This window comes from Penaeus japonicus, unplaced genomic scaffold, assembly GCF_977035675.1.
Source record: "Penaeus japonicus unplaced genomic scaffold, GWHDUDI00000001_assembly GWHDUDI00000017, whole genome shotgun sequence".
NCBI classification, from domain to species: Eukaryota; Metazoa; Arthropoda; class Malacostraca; order Decapoda; family Penaeidae; genus Penaeus; species Penaeus japonicus.
The window spans coordinates 24,070,139-24,094,442 of NW_028234419.1; the positions used below are offsets into that span (position 1 = coordinate 24,070,139).

Genomic DNA, 24,304 nt, shown 5'->3' on the forward strand with positions numbered 1-24,304 from the left:
TATGTAGTAAAACTAATGGTCTGAGATTCTTCATTGTTTTGCAGAATCAGGACTGAAGGTTTCCCCCTCAAGTATGTGTTATGTAAGGCATTGATAAGATTTATATAAAATAACCATTTTGTATAAACCATTAGCTTAAGTTTATACTGTATACTGTAGCTTCCTGATGTCATATGAATTTTGCATGACAAGAACCCAATGATCAGATGACCACATCATCGTACTTGGTGAAAACAAAACGGGGTATTAAAGATTCTTAGAATTTATTTAGAATCTCAATGTCGAAACAATGCAAACGTCCAGTCATAATAATTATTCTTTGAATTAGAACAGTTAAACAAAAAGAATGAACATGGCTATATAACTAAATATATTACAGTACACCACAAAGGCAGAGATGCTGAGAAGTATAAAACAGTTGCACAAAGGCATTTAAGTTTGTAACTGCTGGAAACAATACACACACTGATACAGGTCATGATTACGGCTCTGGATTAGTTATGAATTACACTTGAATAAAGTTTATATAATAATAATTAACATGTTTTATTACCTCTTACTGATGTTTTGCACAAGGGATAAACAGGCTTCATGTACACTGCACAAGGTAGCAGACCGATTTTTTTGCCTCTCGAGGACTGACCTGTAGCAAGGGCACGAGGCAACTTTCTCCAGGGATGCAGGGGGCATTCTGGTGGCTGTTTGGGCTCTGCACCGTAGGCAGGGTACAACTATGTACACATTTGGCCTCATATTTATTTCTCTCTTTTTTTTTAAGATATTTAAACTAATTATTATTGCGGTTCTACAGTTCACGGAGCCTACAGCACCAGCCACTTCCTTGCAGCTGCCTGGAACGGCTTGACCTGGAAAAGCTTGGCATGAAGAGCTTATGCTTTGGACTGACAAAAGAACATCAGCTTCAAATGGTAAAAACAATATGGAAGGTTATACTTGTGATATACAACATTTGAGACTTCCTAATAATAGTTTTATTAAAGAACATGGTAACAAGAGAAAACTTAGATCCTATTTCACAGAAAATAATATGTTTATACCAGATTAAAGCAATCAACATCTATCTCACAAATGAAATTATATTCAAATTATAGTCTTATTCATGTCTATAATGATAAATATTAACATATCATAATAATCATTTTCAACACACATTCACATATTTCTCATGGGTATTAAGAGCTACAAGAGAAAAAAGTTTAGGGCTACTTGCATGTTAAAAATTTACACCAACCAGCAAAGTCTTTATAGTGAAAAATAAGTGAGCGCATTCTTGGATGTTCTTACTGTATTTACTTCTTCCTTTTTTTTATGTTTTTGTTTTTTTTGTATTTTTTGTATTTTTTTTTGAGGGTCTTCATTTCAACACTTAAAACATGGGAAGGGAAAGGGCGGGAGGGGAGGAAAAAATCTAGGACTGGTGGTGGATGATTCCTAGTTCATGGCGAGTGAGGCCCATAATTTCATGGGGGAGGGGGACGGGGGCAAGGGGGATGAGGGTGGAGGATGGGAGGGAAGGGGTCGGGGCTCAATAAGGCCCAACATGCTACTGGCTGGGCCCTGATGCCTTGTTTCCACGTGAGAAATATGACTAGGACACTTTGGTTTGGAAAAAGGCATAAAATTTGTTTTTTAAACACGACTTATTATTATTAGTAGTTATCTTTTATATAACACTTAATATGGCAGAGTTGATAAATATGAATTCTACAGTCTCACATGACAAAACAGTTGCATGTATGAAAATTACCATCAAGAAGAAAACGTCCAGTAGCAACAGGATCATCTTTAACATGAAATGTTACTGTCAGAGGGACTGAATTACACGAGGATAATAGTCCGGGAAACAGGTTGCTTCATTGATGCATGTACACCACTCCCTCTGTAGGCTTAACGCTATATTGTATTAAACTTATAGAAATTCACATTTTGAGGAGCCACAGAACAATGATCAAGAGATGACAAGCTACCATTCTAACCTAAGATAATTTAGGATTCTAGATGAGAATGACCATATATTGCACACAGGCCAAAATGTATTGCATCCTTAAATGTCACATTGATGGCAGAGAGTCAGGAAAAGCTTGCCAACAGTCCACTGGACCAATACACAGGCTGCTGTCTTACTACAGAGGGGCTTTAGAGAGGCTGTACGACAGTCTGTAAATATTCAAGCATGCTATACACAATAATAAAGAAAAACTATTTACATGATTTTGTCAATGTATGAACAGGTTCACTTAGATAATGTGAGTAATGTTTCAATGTAGACGTATCATTGTTAGTATGTGACACAACCTGGACAGACACTGCAGCTGGTAACTCCTGGTCAGTATGGCCTTGCTGGAGGGTTGACACATTTCACACACCACCATGCTAACACCTGTCCAGTGGCTATCCATTATTCCTGAGCCTATGGTGGCTCCTGGTTAATGGTGGCAACCCTAGCAGCCCCCATGGGAACAGTCATGGTCCTCACTCACATCACCAACACAATGGGTAGGAAGGGTGCAACTGAAAGCCGACAGTGTAGGCAACACAGAGGGTGGTAGCCTGACAGTGTACTGGATAGGACACTGGAGGGGGTTGGGTGACCGGGTCAAAGTCTCTAGCAGCAGCAGCTTGGGTGCCGACGACCTGGGGCCGGCCAGGCCGCATCTGCCACACTACTCTGCACCCTCCATGGTGGCAGCACCGATGGGCCTTCGATCACTTGGCCCGCGACCCGGCCCAGCCTAGCCCCAGCCAACGGCAGCGGTAAGGGCGGCAGCGGCAAGGGCTCGGCAAGATGCCTAGTGGGGTTGGCTGGCCAGTGGGGCCCACCAGGGGCTGAGGCAAGACTTGCATCACAACCAATAACTGGCCAGGCAGCCTCACCCTGCTAGCAGTCACCCCATACTTGAGATCAGCAGGATGTTGACATTTCATCACCTACATTCACACACCAAACCAACCTGAAACGTTATAGTACATTAATGCAATATTTGGACTGCCATACTGCATTCAAAGTGAAAAAAAGGACAAAAGCTAGTATTTCCAACTGCTTACATCAAATGTCTAAGCAATGAAGAGCACATCAATCCAAGTTTGCCATTATGTTAAGAAACCAATACAAGTAATCAGAAAACACTTCAAGTATGTCAATTTTTTAATGCTTGATAACTCCATATCCATTACAAAAAGACAAAAACTGCTGATCATCAGTCATATAAATACATATCAGCACATTGGGAGAAAAAAAACAAAACAAAAAGAAACACACAAGCATTATATTTATACATCAAACAGGTTCTACTCTTCCAGCGCTGGGTGTCGAGTTACCTGAGGCTGTGGGTTTCACAAGTGGGTGTTGGGTGCTGTGTTGGAGGAGTTGGAGCTGGCATCTTCGACTGTGGGAGGGGAGGAGGTGACTGGAGGCGGAGCTGGAGCGTCCTTCCTGGGGGGCATGCGCTCATTCATGGCGTCAAGCCCCTTAGCCTCCTCGAAGGATGTAATCTTGTGGTTGGGTGAAAATCCTGCCATTGCTGTAACAGAGAATTGAAAAATTGGAAACTCATTCAAGACAGAGAGGGAGAACCAATAACTTTGAAGCATTTCACAAGATATCCTTAACTGATAACCTTCCATCCTTCTGAACACTGAATAACTTGTCACCTTCCCTGTCAGCGATATTCAGAAGCAAGTATTTGACAAACAATATATGCCATGATCAAAAAAATTAATGACATCCATTCAGGCTAAACACTTCCTTTCTGATACCTTTGTATCTAGTCAAATACCAGGCTCTCTTTACATCTATCAAAAAGTAACGTAATACTGCACTTGCATAGTAAAAATTGGTCATAAGAAAAGCTAGTCAAAACAAACTTCCCAGGCACTTATAAGTATGCCTGCATGATGATATCACGTCATATTTCCAACCAAACGTACATTAGACTGGCGAGCATAGGCACAAAAAAACATAAAAAACAAAACTTCAAATGTCAATTTTTTAGATTTAGTGTTATCATGTGTTACTTATGTATATTATATATTATGAAGTTTAACAAAATATTTATTATTTATATATAATTATAACAGAAACTACTTATTATGATCTCTTAGTTTTTAAATCTACATCTATATTTATTTACTCCTCATATATAAATATATACTTCCCATAGTGTTTAAACTATCTGTGATTACAAGTAATGAACAGATGTGACAAATAATCATAGTAGGTATAAATAGCCAATTCATGAAAGTAAAAATAAATCGACATTGATTGAAATTTGTAGTGCAAAATTGTCTCTGGTGCCTGTGAACAGTGAGACAGCACACTAGTGGTAGAAGAATGATGAGACGTCTCCATGTGGGCGGAGCTATAAATGCCTCGGAACTCCGTTTTGACCATTGTGACGAACGATATTAACCTGAACAGTACAAGCACCACAAACTATAATGTTTTCAAAGTAGCACCCTACTTTTTAAAATTAATTCTTTTAATGGGTACGGATTTGTAGATATAATCATGTACATAATGAGTATAACATCATGGTAGCATCAGACCAAATTAAGATTTTACCTCCCCTGAAACTAACTTTTAGTGGCCTGTTTCCACTCAAATGCGGCAAGCACAAAGACAAACAATATATCCATATGTTCCAATACAACAGATTAACAGTTAGATCTAATAGCCCCTACATCTATCATATCAAAGGCTAAAAACAGTTTTGTATCTTTTCCTCCATTCTGTTAAGCTTTCATTTATCTTTTCTCTACACTCTCAAAACCAAAAAAACAATTAACATAATGCTTCTTGATAAGACATCCTTACAGTAGCCATATAATGATAGTACTTCAAGTTATATCCAAATGAAATTAAATCTCTACATCAAAACCAACTGATTTCATTAGCGCGCAGTTACAGCAGCAAACGTTGTCGTTTTTATTTAATCTTAGCGGCATTAGGCAAGTAAGACCTACTTCGGTTTTTCTTTCGCTGAATCGAAGCTGGAGAAGAGTTAATCCATCAGAAGAAATGATAAAATAAGTTACTAGCATTACATCCTAGACCTTTATTCATTAAACAAATGAATGTGAAATCAAGTTTCTTGGGAAAAGAGAAATGATCAAATTACTATGATTAAGCTGGTCAAAATTTGGATCATAGGATTCCCTTTTCATTTGACCCAAAATCAAAACACTGCATGAGCTTGCTGTAAAAATGAGCATAGAAAATATATTTAAAAAGTTCTTGAATTCATAAGAACAGCTAACATCTAAAGAAGAGTCAAACACCTTTAAATGTTTTTTTTCTATGAAAAATGGCCTCTATTGATAGTAATAAACTGAACAATTTACCATAAATCCAACTATAATCTTAGTTTACATCAAAGTCTAAAAAAACAAACTAGAAAAAAGAGTACACACAGTACAGTAGAGTCAACAGACACACCAATCCACAGTCGCGTAGAATCTTCTGGTTCATAGAAAAAAACAAAACAAAAAGAGCTACATGGAGTATCTTACCATTTTTGAGTGACGCTTTGCCTCCAGATAAGGCTCCGAGTGGCAGAGCACCAGTAGGGGTCAGACCCTTCAGCTGTAATACACTCTCGCTCTCCTCTCTGGAAAAGATAATTTTGTTTAGGTTTTAAAAAAATCCTATGCTCATGATTAAAAAAAATAATAATAATTTGCTTCAAATTATTGATGATTTGTGGCCTTAATATATACCAATAAATTCCAATACCAACAGTATAATATTGTACTTACCTTAAGACAGAGAATACACGGGCCATCTTGCCAATGGCACGAATTTTGTTCCTGATGACCTCCTTCCGCAATGCGGCACCTTTTTCTGGCGGGAATTTCCACTAATTGTAATAAACTCTCTTAGTTGCCTGACCCTACTTAATAACCCTAGTAACTCCAAACAATATCTCACTTGACAGAAGCTACAATCACAAGAGTTCACATAAGGGTTCAAAGACAGGTAACATTTTTTTTTTCCTTTTTTTTAAATATCTTTTTTAATGCATATATAAATGTAGAGTGAGAAACAGATATTCATGTTTGAATTACTTGATACTTCAAAGTGATATGAGAGAGAGAAAAAAAATAAGTGAATCTCCAATTATTCCAAAATAAATTGAGGGAAAAAATGAATATTCTAAATTACATTGAACTTATGACATTTTATTTTTTGTGTGTTATATATACTCTCCCAAAACTGACTGTATTACCTTTGTGTACAAGATGGTCAATCCATCGTTAGGACGTAACATATACCGACAACATTCCCAGCAAGACAACACATAGGTGAACATCCCATACAGTATTCTGGCATCACATATGGATCAATGCCACAGTTTCAAAATCTAAAGGATGACAGCAGCGGGGAGGAAGAGATTTCTTGCGTCAAGTGTTTGCGCTGCTCGAACCTAAACCCTGTGACGAGGAAGTCTCATCCCCTCCCTTCAAGCCTCTAGTCATCCATATCCTCTTAAGTAAAAGCCAGGAACAGCAGCATCTATGTCCTAGAGTGCAGTTTCATCTATGGCTAAACTTCCCACTACCAGAGTCTTCTATTCAAGAGCTTTAACTATCTTTTTTTTTTGTCTTTTTTTTTCTTGCAACCCAGAAGACTCATTCCCTTTCTGTTGCAACTAGGGAAAACATCCTATCGTTCTAGTATGAGCCCCAGAAGTAAGAGTGTTTGAGATAGAGTGACAGCAAGGGGTAGAGCGAGTAGTAGTGAGAGAAAGAGAACAAGAGACTGTGTTGGGTCCATCTGCATGCACAAGTGCATGTTTTATATTGCATTATATGTGTGAGAGTGGCGCGAGTGTGTGAGTGGTGCATGTGCATGTGTGTGTGTGTGCATGTGTGTGTGTATGCGAGTGTGTGCATGTGTGTGTATGCGAGTGTGTGTGTATGCGAGTGTGTGTGTATGCGAGTGTGTGTGTGCGAGTGTGTGTATGCGAGTGTGTGTGTATGCGAGTGTGTGTGTATGCGAGTGTGTGTGTATGCGAGTGTGTGTGTGCGAGTGTGTGTGTGCGTGTGTGTGTGTGCGTGTGTGTGTGCGTGTGTGTGTGTGCGTGTGTGTGTGTGAGAGTGCGTGTATGCGTGTGCGTGTGAGCAGGAATGAGAATGTCCTAGTCTGTAAAATTGTGTGTACATATCATGCATGCATGTATATTCATTTGTATATATGCAGAAACATACATACACAAACAATATATATACATACAATGTATAGTCTGTTTTTAAAAAATTATTTTATATATATATATATATATATATATATAATATATATATATATATATATATATATATATATATATTATATATATATATATATATATATATATATATAATATAAATATAAATATAATCTACATACATACACATATGCATGCATGCACGCACACACACACACGCACACACATTCAGTATATATATACACATTAACACACATACAAATAATACAAGTTAATCATCACAAACATATTTAAAATTGAAACCCATTCAGCAGAAAAAAATAAGTTTAGTTCTGAAATTACTTTTCTTCATCACTGCTTTATAATTAAACGAAGATCCTTGGCTGAACTTCCCATCCCCAAAACCATTTACTAGAATTCTATATTACTAGAAGACTCATTCTCCTTCCAAGTTGCAAACAGGGAACTAAGTCTTCTGTAATACTTTTTTTTTGTTGTTGTTGTTTTTACTTTCATCCCCTTCATCATCATCATCATCATCATTATCATTAACTACTACCCAAAACTAGGTTGGCTCTTGGTAGGATATGTAACTAGAAGCAAGACTTAATCACAAAAAAAAAATTAAATAAAAAATAAAGCAGCTTGAAGCACTGTCTATTAACTACACAATTTTTCAAAATCCTTATTGTCAATAAAAAAAGAAAACAAATTAGTCATCATCATTATTATATTCTTTTGGGTTTGGGACTGCCAGCCATTAGTGACCTCCAGAAAAAAAAGGGTGTTGCTCTCAAAAAAAAAAATATATATAATAATTTCAGCCACTCACAGCTATGCATTAGATACCTACTCCACTAAGTTGGAAAAGCACCATTTGTAACCACAACTTCAAGCACAAACTTAGCTCTGAACATAGCACGACCTGCATTGCTGGTTAGCTGACGTGATTAGCATTCGTCAAACTCTCTAGTGACAGTTAATCTGGGTATAACTTTTTTTTTATTACTATTCATCATCATCTCTGGATTTGAAAATGTTAATAAGAAAAAGATATGTATTAAAAATCAACAAATAAACCTATTGGAGTCAGTCGTGAAGTGAAGTAGTTACTGGGAAATAAAATTTCTGAAAAAGGGATAGTCACAAAAATAGGCACATGCTTTTTGAGATTCAAATAAAAAAATATATAATAAAAATAAATAATAAATAAACAATAGTAAAATAAAGAGGGGTGGGGGCATAAGAGAACAAATAAATAAAACAAGAAATAGAAAAGGGGGGGAGAAAAAAAAAGAAAACCCATTGTGAGGCACTTCAGACAGGCATGCAAATTCCTTACTTGGCTCCATGCCCCGGTGCTAAAACTTACCCGGCACAATTAGCACTGCTGTTGCTTGCAATGTTTGCCACAACAGTATCAACAAGTATTAAGGTCCAAGAAGATAAGCAGGAATTTGTTGGATTTTATGTGCACGCAAGCCACAGGAAATGGAAAGAAAAAGGAAATACTAGATAAAAAAGATACTGGAGACAATACAAGTGAAATTAACAATAGCCCATAATGGATTTGAGTACCACAGTGCTGCACGGCCAAAGATGTTATAAAGCCCTACGGGAAGTGGAACTCTGTCCTTCATGGAAGAGTCGGTACCCTACTGTCTACAAGGGGGCTTCGTTCCACAGTGGAACACTTCATCAACCTTGATAAAAAGGTAAAATAAATTGGGGTACAAGTGTAGTGAAGGAAAGAAAAAGAGGGGGAGAGAGTGACAAAAAAATACAAGCACTGATGATCCTCTTTAGCAAGGCTTCATATAATCTATGGCCAAAACTGCAATGTATAATTGTGCTTCATTCCCCCGAAAAAGGATAAGTCCGAAAGGAAATAATGAGAAAAAAATAGATAATAATAATAACAATAATAATAATAACCAAAGAACCTGACAACCAGCCATTTCCAGTCAGCATGCATCAGTCATTCCATACAAGCAACCGGTGACCTCCAAAAATCTAAAAAAAGTGTCAAATTACCCCATACAAGCAAGACATTGCATCTAACTGCACCGTTACAACAGCAATCAGACTCAGATGGATAATCATAAGGACAAAGTTTTGTATCTGGGAAATTGTCAATACAAAAAAATCATCCTTATTCATGTCCCACCTAAGGATCGCAGTTGTGGTCGTTCAGATTACATGCAGTCGAAAGAAGACGACATGACTCCAATGGATATCTTAAATACATACACAGTTGTGAGACATTTTACAGGCCAAGAGAAAATGGCTGCATGTCATGAAATCTGGCCTGAAAGATTTACCTTATCTTTTCTTTTTATTTTATGTACACTCCCTGAAATAAGGTGCCCACTGTATTGGATACGCCAATGGCAGTTCATTCGAGTGATAGCCTCCTAAAAGTCTCAAGGTACATTTCCCACAATAGTCTGGTCTAGACTCTTTGGTAGTTGGCCTCAGGACAGTTCAGGGAGCTAGGACTCTCATTAAACTCCATCCCGCCCATTGTTTAAGCCAGCCCGGCAATAATATATTTATAAAAAATAACCACTGCTGAGCTCACAATTCCTCACTGCAATGAAATTTATTTTTTAATTAATTAATTTTTTCTAGCAATCCTCAGCCGTCTGAGATTAGTAAATACTGATCTCCAAAACCCCTTTCTGAGGATATAATTTTGGGCTGTCTTTGATGCATAACACACAATGCAAGTGTTTTATGGCTCCTGCATTAGTATTAACTCCACAGATTGATTAAAGAATACTGTTATTGGGATTTGGTGATTTCTTCTTTTTTCGATATTTTGATTGGTGCACGTTAATACACCAGTGAGATGTGATAGGGTTTGGTACAAGTACCTAGCTCTATATACTTTTAGATACCAGGAGTGAGTGCAGCAGTAAGTGTGGGGAGGAAGTTGATGGTGAAGACCGGGCTGGGGCCAGGCACATGAACACCAGCACGTCACACAGTGTACAGCAGTGCTGGCACAGTAGGGCAGGTCTATCCCAACTTGCCACTATCAGATACTAAGGTACATCTATCTAGTTTCTCGTGGACTATGCTGGCCTGTACACAAACTAACGTGTCAGAAGAGTACACATTTCTAACAGTACATAATTAAGTTCAATTTTGGAATCCAAATGAGCTTATAGTAAAATTACTTCATAGAAGATACACAGGACATTTACAATATAAAACAAGGCATTACTATACCAAACTAAACTAAGAATAAGTAACAGGCCACATAGTACTTTCTACAGTGACACTACAGCCTTGGGACACTAATATCAGGTCTTACCATCTTCCCCTTCACCATTCACGAGAACAAAAAGAAAGTAGAAAAGACTGGTAAAACACTTAGGACATAAAGATGTGTACAGTTCCATCATCTGCCTTCATGAAGCCATGATCATGAGGTCGCACAGCAAGATAATGCGTGCCAATATTGCTAACACCCCAGACAGGCTGGGCTGTCACCAATGATGGGAACTAACATGGCAATCTCAAGTAAAATAAAAACTCAAACAATCATTAATTCAGAATATAGAGAAATCTATGAAAAAGATATGAACAGATAGCATGTGTCAACTATTTCAGAACGTTTCTTCCACCTAGGAGAAAGATATCATGGCATGCAAGAGAATCTTTTTGATCTTCTCTTATTTGTTCTTTATTACATGTTACTTCAAAAGAGAAAAGGGAATGTGCAGAACAAGATTAGGTACAAAGAACTGAGAAATATACAGGACTGGATCCTAATGTGATCTCAGTTTTAAGAACAAATATGTTAATTTAGGAATCTCTCAAATCTAGTTAATGTTTTTTGAGTGCTATCAGTCAAAAATCATGTATGAACGAGATAAACCTATCATTCCTATTGGAAGTTCTTCCAAACAATACAAAATGGCATGACTTTATTACTAAAATTATATATTATTGTATTATTAAAAATGTGCAAAAAATCATTACAAGCCCTGATCTCCCCTACATACAAATCTGTTCACTTCTTTTAATAAACCAATTTTATTTTTGTTAAAAGTGCTTAAAAAAGCTTGACATTTTCCCTTCCAAAAAGGTAAAAAAAAAAAAAAAAAGTACACATAGCAAGAATTCACAACTTTCAAGGAATTTGCTTGTACATGTTCATATCAATTTTCACACAAAAAGATGAAAACAAATGTTTAAAAAAAATCATGAAAGAAAAATATCTTTCATACACAAGCTTTAAAACTAAATTTCTGTTCTAAATCTCTGACTATTTAGTTTTAACAATTCAAGAAAAAAAAATATCAATCAAGATAAGGTAAAATGAGTAATGCAGTTAACTACCCCAGTAGCACAATCTCAAAAAAGATTCTAATAATAATAATAATAACAATAATAATAATAATAATAACAATAACAATAATAAAGAAAGGAATGAACTCAAGCACCATGATTTCTGATCATTATACAAACATCTAGGGAAAATAGAATAAGTATCACAAAATCTGAGTTTGTGTTCCGGCTCAGGGCTGTCGGAAACTAATGTGCGTTATCAACACGTTAGGTGCCCGATAGCCTTGCCATGGAGGTTTGAATACTATGAAAAGAGACCCAAACTCAACCCTACAAAATGCTAAAATTTGAGGCATTCACAGAAGATATATATATATATATGGCACTGACAGCCAGATCTTGGAAACATCTTTGGCATTGTTTACGCACTGAAAAGTCTGCTTGTGGAAAACAGCTAACATCTTTTACTTTAATCTCTTTTTTGCAAACAGGAATTTAGCACTGCATTACTCAAATAAGCCTAAACAATGTAACACATATGCAGTTATGTCAATGGGAACTGTACACAATCCACATACAATTTTTTTTTTTTTCTTAAAAAAAAAAAATAAAAATAAAAAAGCAATTTAGCCTTTGAAGGTTAATCATAAAATTCACTTCCCACACAAGCTCCAAACTGCCCGCTTACCAACTGTACCACCACAGACTAAAAATTTAATTGTAAAAAAAGCAAAGATTTAAAAGCAAATCCACAAGAACATACAAAAAGCTAGGATGGTCTGTAGTCGCACTGTTGACAAAATCAACAGCATCCAGAGCATGTGGGGGAGACTAATTAGAAAAAAAAAAAAGAGTTTCTAACTTCTGGCTGAGAGCCCAAATCTAAAGTCAAACTGGACAGCCATAATTCAAAGTGCATGAACTCCAAATTGGCATCCAGGAAGTGAGGAAACCTTAAAAACTCTACCTTTATTGAATGAAGTAGGCTCCTTTCAGTAATAGATAAACTAACATTAAGGGAAAAGAATGATAATGTACAGAATAAGAATCTAAAAAATCTGTTTAAAAATCTACCATTTTTTTCCCCATCATTACATAAATATAGAAAAGGACAGATAAATCAATGCATGAAAAAAGAACTACCCTCAAAAACCAAAAGAATGATATCTCCCTTTGACTCAATTGATGTCTATAAACTACTAGAAACTAAAAAGAAAAAAAGAAAATGGATGAATTTTGTTCTCGAAAAAAACGTCCATAGTAATACACCTACCTTCTTCTAGTGACTCCTCTCCATCCATGAGCTCATCATCAGAACATATGTTGAGCACGTTCACTAACATCTCCGTTACTGTGAAGAGAAGATAGAGGAGAAACATGTCAGTTAAACTTGTTTTTCTTTTTTTTCTTTTTTTTTCTTTTTAAGCTTTAATTAAAACAAAGGTTTGATGATCTAATGCAAAATGGAAGTACACTGTAGAGATACTATACTAACAGCTTTGTGCACTTTACAACAAATTAATATTTTGTAATTACAGCTTTGCCAACTTTAAAATACCAACATCTCATTTAATATTGCTTTTAATCTTCTTTGCTTTTTAGGTTTATGATCAAATAGGTCAATGAAAAGTTCTACTTTTTATGACAGCAGAAATGAAATTGATAAAAGCAACATATTTTTGCACTGATCCCTATGTGATAGGAGTCAGATCACTTTGCATTTTTCTTTTATTGAAATTACAAGCTATTCATCCGTTTAGATATAATTACCTATCATACCAAATGTTAATTAGCATCACTTTGCTAATAAACCCAATATAGACTCATATCTTGAGATGCCCAGCCCATGCTGGGCATCTTCAGATGTGGTCGTCTCTGAAGGGCTATTAAGATGTACAATAGCCAAGAAAGTGAGCAATGATTAACAGCTACCATTTTCAGGAACAACTCAAATATTAACCCTTCTGCAACAAGCATGTTTCACAAGGTGGGATCACTTTCCTATTCCTTTAGTTTCCCCCCCACATTTTCCTGGAACCACAGATCCTTCCTTACCTTTCTCCCCTACGAATGGTAGTGACCATGTGAAGACGTCCATGAAGTTCGGGAGCCAATAAGGATGAGGCGAACAGTTGAATTGTCGAATGTTCATCACATTGTTCTCGTATTTCAACACGGCAGCCTAGAATCCAGGGAAAGATTTAATGGCTTTTTCTCAGTATGGTGATTCTTGTAAAATTATAAATATAACATATCTATTGCTGGTTATTTACCAATGGCAAATATAGTCATCTAATGATTCACTATCCTCTTCTCTCAACAATAGCTAACAAACCTATTAACTCCAGTATTTATCAAACATTTAACTAGACATTCCTGAGAGAACACTACTGTAAAAAATTCCATCTCCTGAAACACTAATCCCATATTCTCCATGACAATACACGACGAACGGCAGTACTCACCTTGTTATTGTACACATCCAGGTAGTTAGGAGCTGAGAATATTGTGATAAGGGATGGAAAACCAGTTGTTTGGCTCTTGCGATACATACGATACCTGAAATATAGGGCGAGTATCACGAGACAATTCTGATCATTTACTTTTGAAAAACCTTTTGTTCTGAGGAAATAAAATAATAATAATACCATGACATCTATTTTCTCTCTTTAAGCATACAAACACCTGCAAAACTAAGAAAATTATATGATAAATGGATATTTGAAGTCTATATCGTAAATTATAACTGATCATTGCATTTACACCAGTGAATGAGAAGGGAGCAAAAGCAAAAGGAATCTCGATGTCATACATCCTTTTGCATGGCAACCTCCCTCAGAGGCGCTGTGTCGGTGCCTTCTTCTGAAGAACATTAGGTTTCAGCATGAAAAGAGACCATTTCCAAGAGGAAACCCTTCCTAACCTTGGACTGCTGGCAGAATTCAAACCTGCTCACTTGGAGACTATCTTGGTCCCTAGCTGCTTGCACAAACGCTAAACCAAAAGTCATTAAACACAGTGTCAGTGTCATTTAGACATATCTAAACAAGTCACATTACGCTATACTAACCCTGCATCTTGAGCTTCATGGGCTCTGATTATGGAAAGAAGATTGTTATGTTGTAGGAAGTCACAGCAAGCTGCATAGCTGTAAAAAATAAAACAAAAAATTAGAACAGTCAAAATGTGTAATGTATATGTTCAATATGCATCAAAATGTTTCACTGAACAAGGATAATCTTTCTACTTGTTCCACTTATATAGGTAAAATCTTACATGAACAATTAAACCCAATCATCTGCATACCTCTTCTTTCTCTCTATATCTATTATTTATTTATTATTTATCTATGTATTTAACAAGTTAACAAACAGCAAGTAGTTCTGCCGCCATTACCTGTAGAAGTAAGAACAACCTCGTACTGAATTGTGAGAAAAGTGTTCAGCATTCTTTTCATTGCCGAAATCCTCCAGGGGGTCTGACCATAGCAAGTCACACATAGGTCCAAATGCAGGGGGTTCCTTGAACCGGTCCAGCTGCAAAGACAAGACGTTGCACAGTAAATAAAGAGATATAAAATTAACCCAATTGCATGTGTGATAATCATCATCTATGAAAAAAAAAAAAATCTTGCTGAATGATCTTTATTGGCCTAAACAAGACCTTTATCAATCAAGCACTAGACCAAAATGAACAACTCCCCCAGTACTCAAGAAATAGCAAAAAAAATGCTAATTGTCAACAAAAAGACGACGACGACAGAAAAATTAGACAGACGAAAATACATAAAAAGGCGAGGGGACACAAAATCAACTAAAAGACTAAGGAAATCTTTCATGAAGCTGCAGTACTCTCAAAGACCGAGAGAAGATGCGAGAAGAAGTTAGATTCAGGGATTTGAGCGGAATGAGAATGGGATTAGAAATGTCGCCTGAGTTCGAACCTGCCGCTGGTGCACCGACCAGAGACTTCTTATGATGGAAGATATCAGTGGGAATGGAAACAATTCTCAACTGTATAACATTTCAATATTACTTCATGACACAAAATGGACCGAACCAAAAATAATGTTTGCACTTACAAATCTTCTTTTATGAATTACAAGCTTCCAGATTTTTTCAATAATATATTATTAGTTTATATTGAAATATCCAACTCGGTACTATGATGTATGTATTACTTTCATTGCCGATATATAATAAAACGTGTCTACTGTATATGCGTATACACGTACGTACGTGTATACATATGTACGTACATATGTGCGTAGGTGCATTGTTGTGTATGTACATGTGTGCATATGTACGTGCGTATGTGCATATGTTTATTTGTATGTGCATATATAGGTATGTATAAATTCATGTAAGTGCATATGAAAGTATGTATATGCACACAAATCGCAGCCAAACAGCCCCTCCAAACAACAGCCGTCTCGCCAGTCCCCTCACTGAGGCGGTGAAAGGGGGGCGCACTCTCCCTCGGGCCAGGTGTGCCTCTCCCCCTTTTCTTTCCTGCCCTTTCATTCTCCTCTCTTCTCCGTTCGTTCCCCTCTCTTGTCTATCCTTGCTATCTAACCATCGTTCCCTTCAATCCTTCCATCCAGCCCTTTCTTATTTCCCTGATCCTCTTCCATCCCTCGCTCCCCTCTTTCCCCCCCACCTCCTTTACCCTTACGTCTCTCCCCAGTCCCCCTATCCCCTTCCCCCTTCCCCCTTCGTCATTCCTATCCATCTCCGTCCCCCATCCATCCATCCTTCTATCTCCCTTCCCTCATTCGTCCCCTCAACCTCCTTTCCCTTTCGTCTCTCCTTCGCTCCTTCCCTACTTCACCCACCCCCTTCTAACCTCTCACCTTCCCTTCACCCTTCACCTTTCCCCCTTACGTGTTTCCTTCCATCCCACTCCTCTCTCTCCCCCCTCCTCCATTTCTCCTTCGTCTCCCCTTCCCCCCACTTCTCCCGACCCCGTGAGCGCTGCCCAGACGGGATTAATGAACCAAGAGGGAACCGCACTCGCCTGTCGCTTCACCTCGATTCTCCCTTCGCGACCCAAGGAAGCAAAGAGGAGAGAAGGGAGGGTAAGTAGAAGGGAAGGAAGGGAGGGGAGGAAAGAGAGGGAAGGGAAGGGAAGGGAGGGATATAGAGAGATAGGGAGGGGAGGGAAGGAGGGAGGGAGGGAAGAGAAGGAGGGAGGGAGGGAAGAGAAGGAAGGAGGGAGGGAAGAGAAGGAAGGAGGGAGGGAAGAGAAGGAAGGAGGGAGGGAGGGAGAGAGAGAGAGGAGAGAGGGGGGTAGGGAAGGAAGGAAAAATGGATGGGAAGAGAGGGGAAGGAAAGGAATGAAGGTAGGAAGGGTGTTAGAAAGAAGGAAGAAAGGGAACTAGGGAGGATGAGAGGGAGGAGGGGAGAGGAAATAGAAGGAAGGGACATTGAGATGAAAAGGAGAGGGAGTGAGGGGAGGAAAGATGGAGGAAAGAGGGAGGAATGGAAAGAGTGAGGGGAGTGAATACGATACGAAGGAAGAAGGAAAAGAGGGGAGAGAAAATAGAGAAAGCGCCAATACGCTACATCTCCCGTACACCCAGGAGATGCGGGCGTGTACCCTGCCGCCCTCATGATCCGCTCTCCAACGGCAGTTCTGGGGGCTGTGGGCAGGGAGGAGGTGGGGGAGGAGGAGGAGAAGGAGGAGAAGTGTTTCGCTACCCCATGCCCCTCTCCCCTCCCCCCCCCCCCACCATCATGCTTTACACTCGACCTTAACCTTGTGTATTTATCTATTTCATCATCCAACGCTGCCGTTGCCCTAAATTTGCATTCATTCTCCCTCTCACTGCCTGCCTGTCTGCCCCATACCCCCCCCCCTCTCTCTCTCCCCCCCTCTCTCTCTCAAAAAAAAAAAAAAATAAATAAATAAATAAATAAATAAATAAAAATAAATAAAAGAAAATAAAGAACTCCCTCGTATCTACTTTCTCCTAGCCGTTGGCTAAGATAGTAAACAAAAAATGTTGTGGGCCTCAATTTTCCATATTCACTTCCATTGAAGTAAAAAATAAATTGACTGATAAACGTCTAAATAAGAAGTTCCGTTTCCACGGAAAATGAATCTTAATAAACCGCGAAAAAATGAATCGCATCGTTAAATCAAAATGAAGAAAGGAAAACGTTTAAGATAGATTGAAAACGAAATAATCCTACGTCACCATAGAGTCATATTTACTAAAAAAAAAAAAAAATAATAATAATCGAGACCGAAAAAGGCTTCTTCTAAAATTCTATTCTGTTCCGTATCCGACTATTCCGCATTTCACCATGAACGTCCATTTCGCGCTCTCGTCAAGCTGCATTTCTTCATGATTCCTTCAACAACTTCTAAAAAAAAAAAAAGGTTGTAACTTTTGTTCCGTGTGCGAACCTGCTTGTGTCATCATTTATTAGCCTAAAATAGCCATCCTAATACCATACTACGCTATTCTTGCACTCGTTAATTTATAAACACACACACACACACACACACACACACACACACACACACACACACACACACACACACACACACACACACACACACACACACACACACACACACACACACACACACACACACACACACACACACACACACACAAATACCAAACATCCCACTATCCAAGAGATAAAGTAACACCCGCGTTATTACACGCAATTCAGCCTTCATCAGTCGCACCGTGCCCATCTATCTATCAGAAGCTATACGTGGGAAACTGAAGCCCTCATCGCGAGCAATGGGGGAGGGGGGAGGGGAGGGGGGGGTCATCTAGTTGAGGCTTCGACAATGAAATAAATCTCGTATGGATAGGCCTTGGGTATGTGTTTGAGTGGGAGGGGGGGAAGGGGGGGAGACCGAAAGATGGGAGAGGGGAAAGGGGGGGGAGGGTGGAGACCGAAAGATGGGAGAGGGGAAAGGGGGGGAGGGGTGATGATGATGAGGGGACGGGGTGGGATCAGGGCAGAGAGGAACGGATGGGGAAGGACAACGAAGGAAGAGAGGGAGGGAGGGAGACGAAAGGAGATACATCGGTCGATAGAGAGAAAGAGAATGAGAAAGAGAAGAGAGAAAGATGAGGGATGGGGGGAGAAAGATGAGCGATGGGAGAGAAAGGGAAAGAGAAAGGAAAACGAAAGGCGGAGAGGGGGAGGGAGATGAAGACGAAAGGAGGGGGAGGAAGAGGGAGATGGAGACGAAAGAGATATCGATATAGGGATAAACAGAAAAAGAAAGGGAAGGAGAAAGAGTTAGCCAGACCAAGTGATCGGATTCGAGTAATACGTGATGTAATAACAGCGTTCAAAGATGGCCCCGATGATGGCCAGGGGAGGGGAGGGGAGGGGAGGAGGAGAGAGGGGCAAGGGGAGGGGAGGGGAGGGGAGGGGAGGAGGAGAGAGGGGTTAAGGGGAGGGGAGGAGGAGAAAGGGGTTAAGGGGAGGGGAGGGGAGGAGGAGAAAGGGGTTAAGGGGAGGGGAGGGGAGGAGGAGAGAGGGGGGGAGGGGAGGGGAGGAGGAGAGAGGGGTTAAGGGGAGGGGAGGAGGAGAGAGGGGTTAAGGGGAGGGGAGGAGGAGAGAGGGGGTAAGGGGAGGGGAGGAGGAGAGAGAGAGAAGGGTAAGGAAAGGAGGAGAGAGGGGTAAGGAAAGGAGGAGAGAAGGGTAAGGAAAGGAAAGGGAGAAGGGTAAGGAAAGGAGGGAGAGGAGGGAGGTAAAATGAGGAAAGGACAGGAAGGGAGTAGAGAGAAAGAGTTGACATGACGCCGCGGCGGAGGGGGAAGGGAGTGGGTGAGGGGCGGAGGGGGGGGGGGAAATGTACCCTGCGTGGAGGAGAAGAAAGGTTGGGGTGGGTGGGAGGTGGAGCGGGAGGTGGTGGGGGGGAGGGGGGGCAGATGATTAGTGTCGGTCATTCATTCATTCCTTCATGTTCCCCGGCCACCATTCATGACCCGCCTCAAGTACACGTCTTCCCCTCTGTTTCCTTTCCCTTTTCTTGTATTTCCTCCCCCCCCCCTCTCTCTCTCTCTCTCTCTCTCTCTCTCTCTCTCTCTCTCTCTCTCTCTCTCTCTCTCTCTCTCTCTCTCTCTCTCTCTCTCTCTCTCTCTCCTTTCCCTTCCCTTCACGCAGAGTGAAAGCAAAGATGGTGTTGCAGGAACTACATCTTTTCCAGATAAAAGGAGGGAAGGGAAGAAACAGGAGGAGAGGAGGAGATGAGGAAGAGGTGGATGAAGAGAAGAAGAGAAGTGGAATAAGAGGAAGGAGAAGGAGGAGGAGATATGGAGATGAGGATGAGGATGAGGAAGAGGAAGAGGAAGAGGGAGGAGGAGAAGAGAAAGAGGAAGAAGAAGAGGGAGGAGGAGGAGAGGAAGAAGAAGAAGAAGAGGGAGGAGGAGGAGGAGGAGAAGAGGAAGAGGAGAGGGAGAGAAAGAGGAAGAGGGAGGAATAGGAGAGAAAGAGGAAGAGGAAGGAGTAGGAGAGAAAGAGGAAGAGGAAGAGAGGAAGGGGGAGGAGGAGGAAAAGAAGGATGAGAAAGAGAGGATAAGGAGAGGAGGGAAGGGAAGAGAAAGAGAAGGATGAGAAGGCGAGAAGGAACATGAGGAACAGGAAGAGAGAGAGAAAAAAATAAAGGGTAGAAATAACAGGGGAGAGGAAAAGTAACATGGGGGAAGGGGGAAGGAGAGGGGGGGACAAGCAGGGGTAGGAGGAGGAGGAGGAGGAGGAGGAGAAGGTCGAGGACTAGCGTAGGATGGGGAGCTACCGTCGGCGGGCTGCTGTCGGATTGATCCCGCTCGTTGCCTAGGTAACCCAGTCATGGACCGCGCCGCCGCTCCTCCCCCTCCCCCCTCTCCTCCTCCCGTCGCCCTTCCTCCCTCCGCCCGTGCCCACTCCGCGTACGCCACCAGTTGCCGCAGTGCTGCTGCTGCTGCTGCCGCCTCCCCTCTCCCTCCTGCTGCTGCTGCTGCTGCTATTGCCTCGCCTGCTTCTGCCTCGCCTGCTCATGATGGCCGGAGGCTCCCCGTGCCCTCACGCCCTCCGACTCTCGCGCCCTTCCGTTCCTCCTCTGTCCGTCCGTCCGTCCGGATGGTCGTTCCTTCCCCCTTCCCCTTCCCCATCCCCCCCCCATCCGGCCCTCTCGGTCTCCTTTTCCCTCGCCCCCCACCCTTCTTTCCTCCTCCTCCTCCTCCTCCTCCTCCTCCTCCTCCTCCTCCTCCTCCTCCTCCTCCTCCTCCTCCTCCTCCTCCTCCTGTTTCCCTACCGCGCCTTGCCTTGCTCTCCCTACCTGCTAACCTACTGACCTGCTGCCACATTCCCCTCGATCACTCTTCGCTTGATGCTTCCTCCCCTCTCTCCCCGCTTCCGCTAATTCACGCCCTTCACTACCTGCTTAAAGACGCTCGATGCTCTCCCCTCCTTTTCTCGACCTGCTCTCCCCTTTCCTGGATTTTCATACCCGATTTTTCTCTGTGCCTTCTGCTTGCAAAAGCCGGCGCCTTATCTCTGCTTTCCGCTTTCAAACACATGTGCCTCTTGCCTGCTTTCTGCTTTTAAATGCCAGCTCCTCGTCGCTGCTTTATGCTGTCAAACACCTGTGCATCTCGTCTCTCTTCTTCCTTACACTTGTCCTAGCTACCTGCTTGCCTCTTCCCCTCTCACACCTGTTCCATCTGGCCATCTTACATCTGTCCTCTCACCTGCTTTTTGCTTCGTTAAACCTCTTCTCCTTACCTTTCTTTTCTCCTCCATACACTGATTTTCCTACCTGCTTTCTGCTTCCTTTCACCTGTTCCTCCTACCTGCTTTCTGCTTTGTTACACCTGCCCTCCTACCTGCTTTGCCCCTACGATATTCAACCTGCTCAAGAGATTCCACCCCCTTTTCCCTCTTTCCCTAACCTGCTACCTGCTTGTCTTCCTGCTACCTGTTATCTTCTACATGCTCCCACCACGCTGAGAATCTACACCTGTGGCTACCTGCTTCAGCGTTAGTAGCGCGCTTCTTCCATCGCTACCTGCTAGTCTCAGTCTGCTACTCCCTGCTGTCACTGTGGGACACCTGTTCCCTTGCCCTTCCTCTCGCTCGTGGTGTGAGCGAGTGAGTGAGTGAGCGAGTGAGTGAGTGAGTGTGTGTGTGTGTGTGCGTGAGTGCGCATGTGCGCGCATTTTCAATCCAGATTATACTGCAACAATATCAGGAAAAAAAATATTGAAAGGAAGGATAAGGTAAGAGAAACTTAAGAAAAAAAACCTTTTCACGCAAATCGCCACAAAACGTCCTTACAACCGCACAACAATTTAATTAAAAATACATAAATAAAGTAGCTTCTAAGGGAAATAAAAAAGACCCAAAAAATAAAAACGGAAAGATAAATATGGACCATCCACCTCCCACATCCTATTAACCAAGCAATTTCTCATGGGTGAAGGGATTGTATGGGATGAGGGGAAGGGAGGGTAGGGGGAACCGACTGGTTGGTGGGGAGGGGGAGGGGGAGGGGCGCAGAGGGTGATGATGTCGGCGAGAGGAGGAGGAGGAGGAGGAGGAGGTGGTGAAGGAGGAAGAGGAGGAGGAAGATGGGAAATGTGAGGAGGAACAAGAGGAAGTGGAGGAAGAGGAAAGGGGGGTGTAAACCATACTATTGGAAAGGAGGGGAAAAAAACAATCAAAGACGGAAAGGAAAATGGACAGTTAAATTCGCAAGGGAAGTCGGAAATGAGGATAAACCGAAGAAATTCAAAAAAATTAATAAAAAACAATCAAAATAAATTAGGGAGGGAGGGAGAGAGAGAAAAAAATGAGAGAGAGAGAGAAAGAAAAAGAGAAAGAGAGAGAAGAAGAGAAAGAGAAAGAGATAGAGATAGAGAGAGAGAGAGAGAGAGAAAGAGAAAGAGAAAGAGAAAGAAAGAAATTAAAAGAAATTGAAGGATAAAGAAAAAACAGCGACGACCAAGGATAAACATCTACTAGGACTACTATAAAGAAAAAAAAAAAATCTTTAATAGCCCCAAATCCGCACCTCGCAGCCATGCCCGCGTCACCACTCATCAATCAACCTAAAACATGCATAATACATTATAGACTCCACGCTGCATCCCCTCACCGACCCTCGTTCGATACGACTCGTGGCGACCGCTACTACGACTATTACTATTACTACTAATACTACTATTAACACAACGACTAATAGTATTACAACAACAACCCCTACTACCCCGACAACTACTAACAACAACAAACAACAACAAACAACCTCCTCCAACACCCCAACTCAACCTACCCACCCACCCGACCCCACCCGCCCCCACCCACCCACCCGCCCCAAAGAAAACGCCCTCTCCCGGACTCCGGACTCCCGTTTCCTTACCTTCCTGATGTCGTCGAGCGTGTGGATCTCCGGCGAGAGGCCTCCATGGACACACAGGAACTGGTGGTTCATGAGGGCGGCGAGAGGCAGGCAGTCGAAGGCCTCCATGCACGCGTCGTATACACGCTCACTGTATTTGATCTTGCCTGGAAGAGAGGAAGAAGGGAAGGGGAGTGGAAGGGAAGGGGAGTGGAAGGGAAGGGGAGTGGAAGGGAAGGGAGAGGTGGTGGTGGAATGGAATGGAATGGAATGGAAGGGGAGTGGAAGGGGTGGTGGTGGAGTGGAAGGGGTGGTGGTGGAGTGGAAGGGGTGGTGGTGGAAGGGAAGGGAAAGGTGGTGGTGGAAGGGAAGGGAAGGGAAGGGAAGGGAAGGAGAGTGGAGTGGGAGGGGTGGTGGTGGAGTGGAAGGGGAGAGGTGGTGGTGGAGTGGAAGGGGAGAGGTGGTGGTGGAAGGGAAGGGAAGGGAGAGGTGGTGGAATGGAAGGGAAAGGTGGTGGTGGAAGGGAAGGGAAGGGAAGGGAAGGAGAGTGGAGTGGGAGGGGTGGTGGTGGAGTGGAAGGGGAGAGGTGTTGGTGGAAGGGAAGGGACAGGTGGTGATGGAAGGGAAGGGGAGTAGGATAGGGCGGAGGGTAGGTAGTTGGAAGAGTAGGGTAGGGGGTTGGAAGGGAAGGGTGAAAGATATATCAATTAATATATGTATATACTAAGGCAAGATAGCAAACGTAGAAGAGATATGAATGAAAACGAAAACCTTCTCGAAGCAAGAAATGTCCCGGATGCATTCCGACGTTCCTACTTCATTTCTTGCTACGTTTAATCATCATCTTTCATTCATACTTTTTCTACATTTGTCACACTGATAAGTCTCAGTGAGATATTAATATCCTAATAATGATAACGCCATCAAAAATATCAGTAGTAAAATAACATATTAACAATAATAATATCAATAAAAATCTACTACTACCACCATTACTGATAACTTCATTAATAATTATAATAATAAAGGTCACTCAATGAGTCATTCGGTAAAACTACAAACCTGACTTAAGAATTCACTAAACACAAAACAAAGCTGAACTAACAATCTTTAAAATTTACATTAACCTCATACGAAAACTACGTGACCAACAATTTAAAAAAAATTAAATATATATACATCACACATATTCCAATATCATCACAGGTGAACTCATCTCAAAGATAAAGCAACAACAAATACAAACTCCAATAGTACTTACATTCTTGCTTAAATGTGAAGTATTCAGTTAAATGCCTACATTCGTGGTTTCCTCTTAATAGAAATAAAGTATTGGGATAGCATATCTTAAGCGCCCAGAGATATAGAACACACTGAAAAAGAGAGAGAGAAATGCACATTAATAAACGCCACTGCAAAGTGGA

The 24,304-nt window shown here is 41.2% G+C and overlaps 1 protein-coding gene across 14 annotated transcripts in view; it reads right to left on the bottom strand.

Annotated features, from left to right (window-relative positions):
• Window positions 1-246: 246 nt before the first annotated feature.
• The window catches only part of LOC122267271 (serine/threonine-protein phosphatase 2B catalytic subunit 2), a 186,055-nt gene continuing 161,997 nt past the window's right edge, over window positions 247-24,304 (bottom strand). For 2 of the 14 annotated variants that reach the window (XM_043037368.2, XM_043037306.2), the window contains 12 exons: window positions 24,142-24,253; window positions 22,902-23,047; window positions 14,919-15,058; window positions 14,593-14,670; window positions 13,988-14,081; window positions 13,578-13,704; window positions 12,796-12,873; window positions 8,596-8,619; window positions 5,776-5,860; window positions 5,530-5,627; window positions 3,340-3,542; window positions 247-2,972 (listed from right to left, as the gene is read on the bottom strand). In XM_043037368.2, coding sequence (XP_042893302.1) covers window positions 3,355-3,542; window positions 5,530-5,627; window positions 5,776-5,860; window positions 8,596-8,619; window positions 12,796-12,873; window positions 13,578-13,704; window positions 13,988-14,081; window positions 14,593-14,670; window positions 14,919-15,058; window positions 22,902-23,047; window positions 24,142-24,253 — 1,170 coding nt within the window. In that variant the 3' untranslated portion in view covers window positions 247-2,972; window positions 3,340-3,354. The remainder of the gene's footprint in view (window positions 2,973-3,339; window positions 3,543-5,529; window positions 5,628-5,775; window positions 5,861-8,595; window positions 8,620-12,795; window positions 12,874-13,577; window positions 13,705-13,987; window positions 14,082-14,592; window positions 14,671-14,918; window positions 15,059-22,901; window positions 23,048-24,141; window positions 24,254-24,304) is intronic. The other 12 variants (XM_086546171.1, XM_086546173.1, XM_043037356.2 and 9 more) reach the window with 8 other exon arrangements.